Genomic DNA, 14,614 nt, shown 5'->3' with positions numbered 1-14,614 from the left:
TTCGTACGTGAATATCGTTCCCGTGGAAGCAGTTCCTAACGATTGTCATATCACGAATTAATATATTTTATAATGTTAAAAATACTTGTTATTAAACTTTGTATAAATATGGTGAATAAAAAATGGAGAATTACTTAAATGAAATTTGTATTGACACAAAAATACATTAATTATAATGTCATTTCACGTATTGCGTAAATTTGTCGAATGCAGATTTCGTTGAAGCTTGAATAATTATTGTTATTATTGCAATTATTGTAATAGTCGTAATTATTGTAGTAATTGCGGTTGTAATTATTGCAACGAAGTAATTCGCAAAATGTGATTGGTTTTGATTATTGTACCTGTTGCTTTATTAGAATTTGGAGAATTGTGGCTGATAGCAAAGTATAGTGAATTTTGGAGTTTAAAAGATTGGTGACGCAGGTACTTAGGGGGAGGGAAATTTGAGAGTTTGTGTGTTTTGAGAGTTAGGAATTTGGAGATCTACAAAATCAGATGTCTGAAAATTTAGGAAATTCGGGGATTTGGGAATTTTGGAATTTGGGACTTTGGAAATTTAGAGATTTTTGCATTCTAGAATTTGACGATTTGTGGAGTTTGGAACTTAAGGATTCAAGGATTTAGAGTTTAGGGATTTCGGGATTTCGGGATTTAGGGATTTGGTAATATTAGGGGTTCCGAAAAGTAATCAAAATTTTTCTAGCTGGCGAAAAATCAATAAAATAATTTCCATCACTTTCTAACGCTTTTTGCCAGCGTAAAGGCAATTGTTCCCTTCCTAAAAAAGTCCTTCGATTTTTCATAGAAAAACTTTGAAATCATCGATGAAATTTTGATTACTTTTCGGTACCCCTAATATAAGAATTTAAGGAATTCTCATTACATTACATTACAGGAATTCTTATTATATTAAGAATTCTTATTATTCCATAAATCATCCCTATCCTCAAAAATCCCACTCGTGCATAAATCTCCAAGTTCTTTCAACCTCAACCTATGAACTGTGATATGCGTCACAAGTATGATTCGATGTCACAAGTCAAAGGGCGAAACTTACCTGAGGAGTAGCCAAGACGAAAGACAATATCCACGCGACAGCGACCAATCTGATACACCTATGCGCAGTATTGAGTCCCTTCATAGGATATCTAACCGCCACGAACCTGTCCACCCCGATCAGCACCAGCACGAACGTGCTCAGGTACAAGCTGAACACCTGTAAGAACTTGAACATCTTACACGCCAAGTTTCCCCATATCCACTGAACGCTGTAGCTCCACATAGCCTCTCCTCCAATGCAGAACACCGTGACGAGTAAATCGGCGACTGCCAAATGCAGAATCAGCGTGTAAATCGCTGACCAGCTGTGTTGTCTCCGTCGATTTCTCGCGATCGACCAAATAGTCGCCACGTTCGCAACAAAACTTAGGAACGCCATGACGGCAAGGACGATCACCTTCAGAAAGGTGGCGTTCGTCAATTGCGGAGCGTGTTCCAGACATGTTACGTTGAGTGTTTCTATGTGGAACAGTTGATCAAGTTCGCTGATGTTGTGATCAGGTTGAAGGGGCAGGTCAAGGCGGGAATGTCCTGAGGTTAGGTTGTCGCAGGCTGGTAACACGATCCAGGGAATATCCGCTGGTGACTTGTGGTACGCTGTCATTTTTCGGATTGCTGTTCATCTCATCGTTAGTCAGCTTCTCGTCGTTACTTCGCTCGATTTAGGTACCCTGCAAAATTAGAAGTCTGTAAGTTCATGGTAAAAAGTGGAAATAAATTGCCGAATTTGTCTACGTTGGAAACTCCGTTTTATGCGAGTCCTAGTTTTCTGCTAGAAGAAACTAATCAGCATGAGGATCACGTTAACGGTGGGGATGCTCGGGTTGAAATAACAATATAAGTTCGAACTTTTTATTCTGTGTATTTTATTTCACTGCGCGTGCCCCGAGAGATGTCTCGCGGGAGCAGCCATAAATATTACTGCTTATTTCTAGTTTTAACCTACTAATTGTGACTAATTTAACTAGCAAGTCTGCATTTTCATTTTGAATAAAGATACAATTTTGTGTATTTATTTGACGAGTGTATAATACGAATATAATCAACTCTTCAGTTTGCAAATAATTTTCTGTTTCATCTTACTAATTATTGTTACTAGTTCAACTAGCAAGATGCACTCTGCATTTTCATTTTGAATAAAGATAAAATTTTGTGTATTTATATGAATGCGTGTATAATACGAATATAATCAACTCTTCAGTTTGCAAATAACTTTCTGTTTCATCTTATTAATTGTTGTGTATTTAATTATCAAGCGCAAAAATGTCAGCACCCCCATTTCATATACCGATAAAATTTTATTTAACGTTTCAATGTGAATATAATTAACGTTCCAGTTTGCAAATAATTTGCCATTTAATTGAATTTGTTAAAAATTTTACAGAAGTACGAGCACAATTTTCGAGTTAAGGTATTATTCGCAATAATTTAATACAATGAAAAATTCATTCAACGTACATTTTAAAATGTGAACGACGTTCGGAATTAAATTGGCAGATGCTTGAATTTATTCAATGCGTGTTTTGTTTTTCACACACAGATTGTTTGCTGTTTGATCGACGTTTTTCACGTCATTTGTACAACTGTTCGTTGTAAAATCAGGCCGTTTTTTGTACGTTTTTTCATTTTAAAATTGCTTTCGAGTTCCTTCTTTGTTTCCTTTCTGTATTGTTCACAAACAGTTTCAATATTGAAATTGTGTTTAATATGATTGCTCGAGTGAAAACGGATACGTAAGACATATAGGGAAACTAATTATTAACAATATGATTTTTATTTATTTTTATGATTAAACTCTTATTTTGATATTTTGAGTACCTTAGTTACGATATTTTTAGTACTAATTTTATTTATTATGAAATACTCATAATACTTATTTATTTGAAATACTAAATTTATTTGTGATATCTTCAATATTAGGATTATTTGAGAAACTTTGTGGTATTGATATTTTATTCTTTGTAATAATTTTATATATTTGTTTCGCAATACTGACCTAACCTTACTTACGATCATTTGTAATTTTACTCATAATTCGATAATTTTATGATCTTTACAATATTAAGTTTATTTGTAATTTGTGAAAGATTAATTTTACTTGTAATTTGTGAAATAGTAATTTTACTTATAATGTCTTGAATATTGCCTGCTTACAAAATGTTCAATACTAACCTTACTTATGATTTTTCCAACACTAATTTTACATGTAATCTTTGGAACACTAATTATACTTATATATTGTTTCAAATATTATTTTTACTTACAAAATTTTCAAACAGTAATATTATTTATGATTTTTGTAATAGTAACCTTCTTTATGATCTTTGAAATACTAACATTACTTATAATCTTTGGAAATCTTGTAGTTTTTCTTGTACTAACCTTCCTTACAACCTCCAGAATTCTAACCTTACTTTTAACCTTTGAAACACGAACTTTCTTCACAACCTTAACAACACTCTCCTATTATACTTAAAATTTAACCTCCACATTCTTTTATCCTTACAATAGTTCTATTACAAAAAATTAACTCCGTTTAAAATGAATAACGAACAAATTAAATACTAAATATTATTCATAAATTCAACAAAGAAAATGCACTGTTTCCCGTAACAATACGAATATATCTATATAGACACTTTTTTCTGACACCTGTTATGCACTACACAGACTTCACCTCCGTTTTAAAAAAATAACCATAATAATTGCACACTATCGAAGGCATATCATTTGTATTTCTAGCATATAATCATTAAACGGAAGTTAGGTCAACCCCGACATTGATCCGTTTCCCTTTGTTTTCTTAAGAGCATAGAATCGCGAAAAAACAGTTCGTCATTTGCGATTCAAATGTACGACTCGGGTTATTGTGATTACAGGTGACTCTGTGTGCAAACACATTCTGACATGTCATGACTGAGATTCAATCATGCGAAACTTTTTAAATGCGTGAAATTTGCAATTTTAGTGAAGGACACTCTCTGTATCGCTGATTGGGATTTATTTTATGTACTGCGGCTGAATTTTATGGTACGTGTCAAAATGACGCATTGAGTTCATATTTCAAATTATGGGAGTTATGAAGTTTTTTTTTAAATATTTTTATATTTGTGTATCTTTTTTTAAATGTTGTCAAGGCTCTAGATTTGGAAATTTGGATACTTTGGAACTGTAATACTTTTCATTTTGTAATTGGAATATGTGAAGGTAGGAAATTTGGAGATTTGAAAACTTGAAAATTTGAAGACTTGAAAACTTGAAGACTTTGAAGACTTGAAGACTTGATCACTTGAAAACTTGAAGACTTGACCACTTGAAAACTTGACAACTTGAAAACTTGAAAACTTGACAACTTGACAACCTGAAAACATGAAAACTTGACAACTTGAAAACTTGACAACTTGACAACTTGAAAACATGAAAACTTGACAACTTGAAAAGTTAGAAACTTGAAGACTTGAAAACTTGAAAACTTGAAAACTTGAAAACTTGAAGACTTGAAGACTTGAAAGTTTGAAAGTTTTATTTTCCTATCTTCTTCATTCTGAAATTTTTAAATTCCTAAATTACCAAAATCCTAAATTACGAAAATCCCAAATTTCTAAAATAAATTAAAAAAAAATTAAATCTCTGAAGTCCGACATCTACATTTTCCTAAATTTCTCAATTTTTCTTCTTTTCCTAAATATTTCATTAATTAAATAATAATTGCATAAATGTACATTTTCTTGCACCAGAAATATGGAGATCTTTATACAACATAACAAAATATATTATTCCGATCATGTTTTATAGTAATTAGCTCATTAGTCTGTTAATATACATTTACTGTGATATTTATACTGTTGTCTGTGATCAAAAAAGTTATTTGTCATAAAGTATGTGTATTGATTCATTAGAAACAGTTGTGTCTGTCACATTTCCATACCCTATACTCGACCAATAAATTTGCATTCTGTAGAACTTTTTTGTAATGTTCCAGCAAATCATGAATATTATTTACTTGTCGGAAAATTCTTGGAAGATTCTTAAAAATAGAAAAGAATTTCAATATTTTCTAGGAATAGACTTTTTTGTTCCTTGCATTCTACAATACTTGTGACATATTCTTCAGAATATATGTATGCACATACATGTATGATATTTTTTGCGGTAACTTAAGTAACTAACCTTTTTAATACTTAAATAACATTTCATATATTAATTTTTAATTATAAATTGTACTAACTTCAATTTTTGTTTGAACAAAAATTTATATTAATTATAAGTTGAATATTATTTCAAATTCTTAATTGTCTAAATCCCTAGATCTCCAAATTCCTACATCCCCAAATTCTTAGATTCTCACATTTCTTAATTCCCAAATTTCAATGTTTCCAAATTCTAAAATTTTCAAATACTTGTATTCACAAATTCCTAGGTTTTGAAATCCCTAGATCCTTAGATTCCTATCTCTACAAAATTTCAGTTCTCCAAATCCCTAGATTCTCTCAACCCTAGATTCATAAATCTCAATGTTTGCAAATTTTATAATTTTCAAATATTTGTATTAACAAATTCCTATATCCCCAAACTTCTAGTTTTCGATATCCCTAGATTCTCAAGTTCCTATCTCTACAAAATTTCAGTTTTCCAAATCCCTAAATTCTCACAACACTAGATTCCTAAAACTCAATATTTGCAAATTTTATAATTCTCAAATATTTGTATTAACAAATTTCTAGTTTTCTAAATCCCTGGATTCTCAAGTTGCTACATCTCCAAATTTTCAGATTATTGAATTCCTAAATTTTTACATCCCTAGATTCCTAAATTTCAATGTGTCCAAATTCTAAAATTATCAAATACTTGTATTCACAACTTTCTATATTCCATATAGGAATATCCTACATTCTATATTCCTGTATTCCTATATTCTATTTTTCCAATTCCTATATTCTCAAATTTCTACGTCTCCAAATTTATGATTCCCTAAATCCTTAAATCACCAAGTCCCTAAAAATTGTCACATAGCAAAGTCCTGTAACTAAAAAACTTCCACATCCAAGACCACTCCATTCCATATCCCCAAACTTGATTTATTTCCCAATTTTTCAAATTTTCATAAATCCCTAGAAATCAATGAACAGGAAGTCATAATTTTCCTATCGAAGGCAGATTAGCTTAATGTACTTTATTGTCAGCGACACTTACTTCATACAAGTCGAACATTTATCTCTCGTCGGACATTTATTACTTAATAATAAACTCGATCATTTATAATTAAGAAAAATGAAAATATTCCTACTTGTTCTCTTTTTTGCGAATTGTAATTGAGTACGTAATACAAGAGCAACGTGGTTAAAAAATAATGTACGATCATCAAAGCACATAATACGAAACAAAAAATGCTAATAAAAATGTCAACACGTAATTCTTAATTGTAACTCTTTTTTAAGTTCGTATAATGTTTCGCGAAATTATTTATTTCATAACAGCTGTTGATGTTAGTTTTTCTATCTATAATACATTATTAACCGGTTGAATTTGTTATATAATGAATTAATTACACTTGTGTGATATGACTGACGTTTTTTAATTCAAATTTTTGTTAGAAGTAAGTCAATATTCGTTTTTTATTAAATGTAATTACTGTAACGTTGTGTAAGAGTAGACACGTTTATTCTAATTCATTGTCATTTTCATTTCGTTGCAGCCATTTTGTTGCGAGCGTAATGAAACATGTAATGAAAGGTATTTAATAAATTAGTAGTTAGTATAGTAATTTAGTTATGGTAATTATAGATTATTTATGTATTTTTTCGGTTATTTGAACGTGTAGGATAATTTGTACGAATTGAATTATTTTTATTTGTAACTTTTATTGAACCTAACCTCTTATGTTATTTTAGTATATTACTATTTGGTTTTATTAATACTTAAACTGTCATTGAATAATTAACAAGAATAGAATAAAAGAGGTTGAAATATTATTAATAATATTATGTCAAGATTGTTACCATTAATATTAGTAATAATATTTTCGTAATTTAAAGTTAATAGTATTAATAATACTCAACGTTAATAACAGTTTCGTAATTTATAATTAATAATATTAATACTGCTCAGAATTAATAATATTTTCATAATAGAAAACTAATGAGATTAATAATATTTTCATAATAGAAAACAAATAATATTAATAATGTTCAAAATTAATAATATCTTCCTAATGCAAAATTAATAATATTAATACTGTTCAGAATTAATAATATTTTCATAATAGATAACTAATAATATTAATAATATTTTCATAATAGAAAACAAATAATATTAATAATGTTCAAAATGAATAATATCTTCCTAATGCAAAATTAATAATATTAATACTGTCAAAAATTATTATTTTCATAATTTAAAATTAATAAAATGAACAATCTCTAAAATTACTAATATTTTCATAACTTTAAATTAATAATATAATATTTAAAATTTTCTTGTTTTTTTTGTGTTATTTATTCAGTTACATCATATTTGAGGTGTAGCTCACTGGTGACCCCAGTGGCAGACATGTTAATGGAAGGTTATGTAAACATTTTTCTTTAAAAAAAATAAAATTAACGTGATACAAACACTATATCGATATAACTTCATAGACATATATTGTTTATTATAGAATTTTCAATTTTTAACCATGTTCAGTTTGTTGTTCAATAATCTAATACTTCATGGTACACATTATATATTGATATTCTCGTTTTACAAATAGATACTGTGTCAATAAATCATTATGCAAATAAAAATGCAACATGTTCGCAGCCAAAGTCCATATTCGATGCTTTTTCCTCGAAATAATTTCAATCAATATTTTACATTTTGCTCATTTCAAAATATTGATATATGTTAATGTGCTTGTTTAATACTTTCGCGATTGCAAGTATAATTGCTCTAAATAATCATTTTTGCGAATGTTTTTAGAACGAAATACAGTTTTTATTTATTTTAAACGAATTTCAATGTGACAAACATAATAAGTTCTCTATTTTTGAATATTAAAAATTGTAAAATATGTGATTCATGCAGAACGAAACTCGCGTATTAATTTACATATTTCTATAAAAATATATTAAATATTGTTACAATTTCATTTTGTATGAATATATAAAATTTATATAAATTTATATTAATATTTTATGTATTTACAGATTAATTTTAATTTAAGTACACTTCCCTAATATTCCAAAATAATTCCAATAAAAGTTCCAAAATGTGAATAATAATAATAGTAACAAGAATAAGTTATTGAATTTAAAATCAGTATAATTTGAAGTAATTAAATGAATAATTAAACAGTAATCTAAATAAATGTCACACGGTTACAAAATATGCTGACAGACTTTGCAATTAAAATTTATTATTCCATAAATTTGAATGGGTATTTCACTTTTTTGTGATGCATAATTGCATTTCATATCTGTATAAAGACGGAGTTATGATCAGTTTGTAATTTTTCAAATCAGAAAATTTTGATCGGAGGAAATACAAAGTTACTATAGCACAATATTGTTTCATAAATTGAATTATTACTGCGGGATTTGTGACATTAACAAAGGAAAAAAAGTTTAATGCGATTCTATTCAATGGCTAAACATCTGTTGACTCATTCATGAGCATATATTGTATACAACTCTATTGCTTTGCACGCTTTAAATATAAAAAGAAGTCTGTTTAAACTGGTTGAAACTTATTTTACCTATTCTTAAAAATTTGGGTTATTTTTTAGGAGGTGTTTTGATGATTGTTGAATATTTTGATTATTGCAATTTTGATCTGATTATTATTGTAGTGAAAATAGGTGCGATCATTAAGTTCCGGGACTGGTCCCGTATATGGAGATAAAGTCACGTGTTTCAAATTTGGCTACTATCCCCTTCAAAGTAGTCCCCCTGTGCAGCTATGCACCGATCCCAGAGCCTCTGCCATTTTTGGAAAGCTTTCTAGAAGTCTTCTTGTTGAGGCGTGTCAAGCACCTGCTGCGATTCACGTTGAATCTCGTCCACCGTGTCAAATCGGCGACCCTTGAGCTTTAATTTCATTTTGGGAAACAAAAAGAAATAACAGGGTTCTGATGAATACGGAGGGTGAGGAAGTACGACAATTTTCCATGTTTCTTTTTTTTTTATGTCCCTCTGTTCCAATTTGGAGTCCATCGTGATTTCGCAAAGGAGAGCGTGCGTATGCTACCATAAACTTGTATAACACAGGATCCAATGAAGATATCGCTTCCAAACTTCGTGTCATATGTCTCGAAGATTGTTATTCTTATGTTTTGCGAGCGCATGTCAATCGTGTCATTCGTTTGGTCACAGCAGACACAATCCCGGAACTTAATGATCGCACCTCGTATAGTATACTATAGTATTAATTTTGTATTATTAATCTTATAGTGTAGTATATAAGTATAGTATAGTCTTATAGTATGATGTAGTATAATATAATATAATATAGTATACTACACTATAGTATAGTATATATTATAGTGCAGTATAATATAAAATTATAGCACAGTATTAATTACGATACTATAATTATAACAATTACCATAAATTTATAATATAGTTATGTTGTTAAACATCTGGTGTCAAGTTTTTATCTTTTTCAAACATAATTTGAGAGATACTGTGATTAATAAATTTGTATGTTTTGGTACCTTGTAATTATTCAACTTCAATACTATATTTGTTATTTTTCTCATCACAGTATTAAAAGATACTCATTACAATAATACCTCAATTTAATTAATACCATTGTAATTAACACCTTGTTGCATGACTCTTTCAATTCTAAAATGGAATGTAGTTTGAACTGTCATGAATTGTACTAATAAAAGCAACAACGGTAAACAAATATTTCTATTAAAAATTTCTGTTAAAATATTAATTTAAATAAAAATATTATATTTTACTTACTAATAAGTTAAAATTATATTTATGCAATAATGTACTTCTAAATCAAACTTATGTTTATGAATTAAATTTTTCTCATATATTTATATATCTATAAGTTGAACATTTATCAACAAATTCAACCTATATTTATATATTTATAAATTATACAAAAATAATATACTATTGTCTTGCAATATTTTAGAAAGTCATCACAGAAAGTGCAACTACAAAATATTAAATTTTGAATAATTTCTTAAACTACAAAAATAAATTATTTATTTATATTTAACAAAATACAGTAATTTCGTTATCTACTATTTTACATACTCACAGTATGATATAACAAGCGTTAAAGTTTAACTTAAATACGTATATTCTCTATTTATTTAATCCACCACTAATTAAAATCTATTTTCCTTGTTACTTATGGACTAAATTAAATTTCTGACTGTTCTAGGACAATGTGTTAATTGTAATTTTAATATTCCCACGAATCGATCATTCAAATCAATTTATGTGCTTACCAATTTCCGTTTCCTTTGAAACCGTAGAATTTTCCAAGAATAATCGTTTTCCAAGGACATTAATTTTCCGTTTACACATAACCATGAAAAAGTATCACACTTATTTATCAAACATGCAATAACACTGCATAAAGTATCTTCATCAGGTAATACAACATCTATATGTATTTTTCAAAGCACTGTTTTACAAACTTTATTTCATGTATTTTATTTGCAATTCTAATAAACTATTTATTACTTTAGTTTTATTCATTTTATGAATTTTATTTTCAATTCTGTTTTACTATTTATTATTTCAGTTTTGTTAATTTTATGAATTTTATTCTCAATTTTGTTTTATTCTTTTCACTTTACAAATTTTATTTTTAGTTTTGTTTTGTTCATTTCTTTTCATGAATTTTATTTTCAATTTTGTATTAATCCTTTCATTTTACAAATGTTATTATCAGTTTTGTTTCGTTCGTTTTTCTTCATGAGTTTTATTTTCATTTTTGTTTTATTCTTTTCATTTTACAAATTTTGTTTTGTTCGTGTCTCTTCCTGAGTTCTATTTTTAATTTTGTTTTATTTATTTCACTTTATAAACTTTATTTTCAGTTTTCGTTTGTTCGTTTTGCTTTATAAATTTTATTTACAATTTTGTTTTATTTATTTCACTGTATTCTCCCAATAAATCGATTTCAATTTTAATCGTCTCTCATCAATTGTCAAAAATCCCTCCATTTTTTAAATTCATTAAAAGTTTCTCATTTAATAATAACCACAGCACTAATTAAACAATTGTTATACAGTTATGAACTCGCAGAAGACACAATTCAATTAAAATTCCTTTCCTCTCGAAACGCGTCCATCTTCGAATTCGCGCAGAATTTTCAGCAGCGAGCGAAATAAATTCTCCGGTTCTCGTTCCAGTTCGTTTTGTGTCCGACAATAAAATTAACGTCCCGCGATAATTTATAATCAATGCAAAAACTTCGCAACACCAAGGAACTTCCTTTCGTTTTCACATGATTCCGTCGAGAGAGCGTCGCGACGCCTGTGCTCAAGAAACTATTCGTTTTTTTTCCGAGTCGCTTTTCTTGCTCGCTGCTTTTTCACTCGAGCGTATTATGCGATCGAAGAGCTGTCATTATCGGCGATAATCATCGACGCGACAAAAACTGAAGGTAACATTGCTTATGTTACTAACGATTTGTATAAAATCCATAATTTTCTTGAAAAATTTGATTTACAATATTCTGTAAATTCATTTACGGTATTTGCTATTCCTGTTTATCGCCGAATCGAGAATAATATTCCATTATTTATTTTCTGCATTATCTCGTTTACGAACGAAGTTTTACGATTTCGAGTGATTTATGAGTTATTTATCGAGCGTGAAATTTTTAATTTTTACCGGAAAATTTGGTATTACTTCATCATTTATTATTTGTTATCGAGTATCATTTATCATTTATTTATTGATTCGAATCAGCACCGTTTCAAATTACGTAGACGTTAAAAATTACACGAGACAGAAATTGACAGTGCTTTTTACATCGTTGATCGATGTAAAAGAGATGGACGTTGATGAGTATGTTGACTCTCGTTATATTGCAATCGATGGGTTTTCATAATGAAGAGAGATTATGCGGTGTTTTAAAATTTGCAGTTTTAAGGATTTCTAAATTTTTCTATTTGGAAGACTGAAAGTTATTTGTATGTTTAGATGAATAGATTTATAAATTTGGAAATTTTGGGATTTTTGGAATTGGGGGATTTTAGGTTTGTAAATTTAAGAATTTGAATATTTGAAATTTAATTTGGAAATTTAGGAAATTTTGTAATTTGCGAATTTGAGTGTTTGAGGATTTGAGGATTGGGAAATTTGAGACTATAATAATTTGGAGATTTGGAGATTTGGGGATTTGGAGATTTGGGGATTCGGAGATTTGGGAATTTGGAGATTTGAAGATTTGGAGATTTGGAGATTTGGAGATTTGAAGGTTTGGAGATTTGGAGATTTAGAGATTTGGAGATTTGGAGATTTAGGGAAATTGAGAATTTGGAGATTTGGAAATTGGGGAAATTAGAAATTGGGAAATTTGGAAATTGGGGAAATTGAGAATTTGGTGATTTGGGGAAATTGAGAATTTGGCGATTTGGGGAAATTGAGAATTTGGCGATTTGGAAATTGGGGAAATTAGAAATTGGGAAATTTGGAAATTGGGGAAATTGAGGATTTGGCGATTTGGAAATTGGGGAAATTAGAAATTGGGAAATTTGGAAATTGGGGAAATTGAGAATTTGGTGATTTGGGGAAATTGAGAATTTGAAGTTTCGGAAATTGGGGAAATTGAGAATTTGGAGTTTTGGAAACTGGGGAAATTGAGAATTTGGAGATTTAAGGATTTGAAAATTTGGAGATTTGTAAACTGAGGTAATTGAAAATTTGAAGATTTGAAGATTTGAAGATTTGAAGATTCTGCGATTTGGTGATTTGAAGAGTAAGAGAGTTTCAGAATTTGAGATATTGAAATTTAGAGATTCTGAAATCTTGAAATCTTGAGAGCTAGAGATTTTGGCATTTTGAGATTTGAGAGTTCAGGTACTTTGAAAGTTAATAATTTTTTTAAATTGCGGAATATGAAGATTTATAAAGTTACAAATTTGGAAATTTATGAATTTAGCAATTTTGAAATTTTATAATATACAAATCTAAAACTTCAGAAGCTTAATAATTTAGAAAATTCAAAATTTAAAAATCTAGTGATTTAAAAACTCAAAAACTTGATACTTCGGAAATTTGAAGGTTTATGAACTCAATAGTCTACAAACTCGAGAATTTAAGAATCTGTTAATTCATAATTACACAAATTTAAAACTTTTCTTTCTTACAAATCCAAAAATTTAGAAATCTGTAAAAAACTGCGCTTCAAATTAATATTTCAGTTCATCTATCATTAACTTATTAAAAATTAAACATTATAACTTCGTCAGAAATATTTCTACATTTGAAAAACAGCAAATTTTTTATTTACACATTACATAAAACAAATTTACATTATCATCGAAAAACCTCTGTATCCGTTTAACAATTGGACCAGCAATGCATCCATTCTCTCAACAAAATGAAAAATGTATGAATCATGTACTTACAACCTAAAAATCGATAATCTCTCTAACTCTGCCATAACTTTACACTATTAACCCTTATTCACTCAACTAACACTGCATCAAAATTAAAATTATCTTACATTTTCTATTTATTTCTAATTTTATCCTTATGTTATTAGAAATTAATTTTATGTCTTTTCACAATCTTCCTAAATTTATAAAATACACAATTTTCCCCCAAGAAACTAGCTTCCCTTACAATATTTACTATTCCTCAAACATTATCACCGATTTGATTTATCAGAGCAACAGACATACTCTGATTTTACTTCATCTCGTGTTTACATATGCACTGTCTTATTTATGACCGTTCTATAACCGTTTCATGATCATTCTCCGACATGCAATTAATTAAAGAAGGTTGTTTGTATGAGGTAACTCATTCGAGATACGGAAATCGACTAACGATGAGTCGAACGGAAGACAACGCTGACACCGTTTTCCACTTCTTCCTTCCCTTTCTACATCTCTATCTCTATCTCTCTTGCATACCAATTTAAATATTAATACGCAAATGGCACGTTTATCGGCGGGTTCACGATTAAGTTGTCTTTAATTGCACTTGTAAATCAAATGCCCTTCTGATGTTAGTAACATGTTTGTACGTCTACGCATGCACTTCCGGTTTAACGATGACTTTTTTTCAACGCGATTAAACGTTGTTGCATGATTAACGAGAACGTTTGAATGAAAACCGATAAACGCGTTCAATTGGCTTCCTGGTTAATATAAATATAAATTTTATACTCCGTAGAATTGCGTAAATTTAATTTACGAGTTTCACTTTTTGTGCAATGTAATTATTGAGAGTTTTCAGTATTATGTCTTCATTTTTGTTCTGTTGCTTTTATTGTTTAGATTTTAGCTATTCGTTTTTGTTGGGTTTTTGTTGCTTTTGTAGGTACTCATTGTTGTTTGCATTTTTTTTTAAGTGAAATTTTCAAT

At 28.9% G+C, this 14,614-nt stretch overlaps 1 protein-coding gene across 7 annotated transcripts in view; it reads right to left on the bottom strand.

Annotated features, from left to right (window-relative positions):
* Crzr (corazonin receptor) overlaps window positions 1–14,073 on the bottom strand; it is a 30,157-nt gene extending 16,084 nt beyond the window's left edge. The window contains exons 1-3 of one of the 7 annotated variants that reach the window (XM_076529068.1): window positions 13,652–14,073; window positions 10,514–11,781; window positions 1,061–1,733 (exon numbers count right to left, since the gene is read on the bottom strand). In XM_076529068.1, coding sequence (XP_076385183.1) covers window positions 1,061–1,666 — 606 coding nt within the window. In that variant the 5' untranslated portion in view covers window positions 1,667–1,733; window positions 10,514–11,781; window positions 13,652–14,073. Of the gene's footprint in view, window positions 1–1,060; window positions 1,734–3,444; window positions 3,750–10,513; window positions 11,782–13,651 lie in introns of those variants that run through there. The other 6 variants (XM_076529070.1, XM_076529073.1, XM_003705634.3 and 3 more) reach the window with 6 other exon arrangements.
* Window positions 14,074–14,614: the final 541 nt, after the last annotated feature.

The sequence above is a fragment of the Megachile rotundata genome, chromosome 2 (assembly GCF_050947335.1).
Source record: "Megachile rotundata isolate GNS110a chromosome 2, iyMegRotu1, whole genome shotgun sequence".
NCBI classification, from domain to species: Eukaryota; Metazoa; Arthropoda; class Insecta; order Hymenoptera; family Megachilidae; genus Megachile; species Megachile rotundata.
Note: the sequence above shows the minus strand (reverse complement) of the source record. Positions and strands in the feature narration are given on the sequence as shown.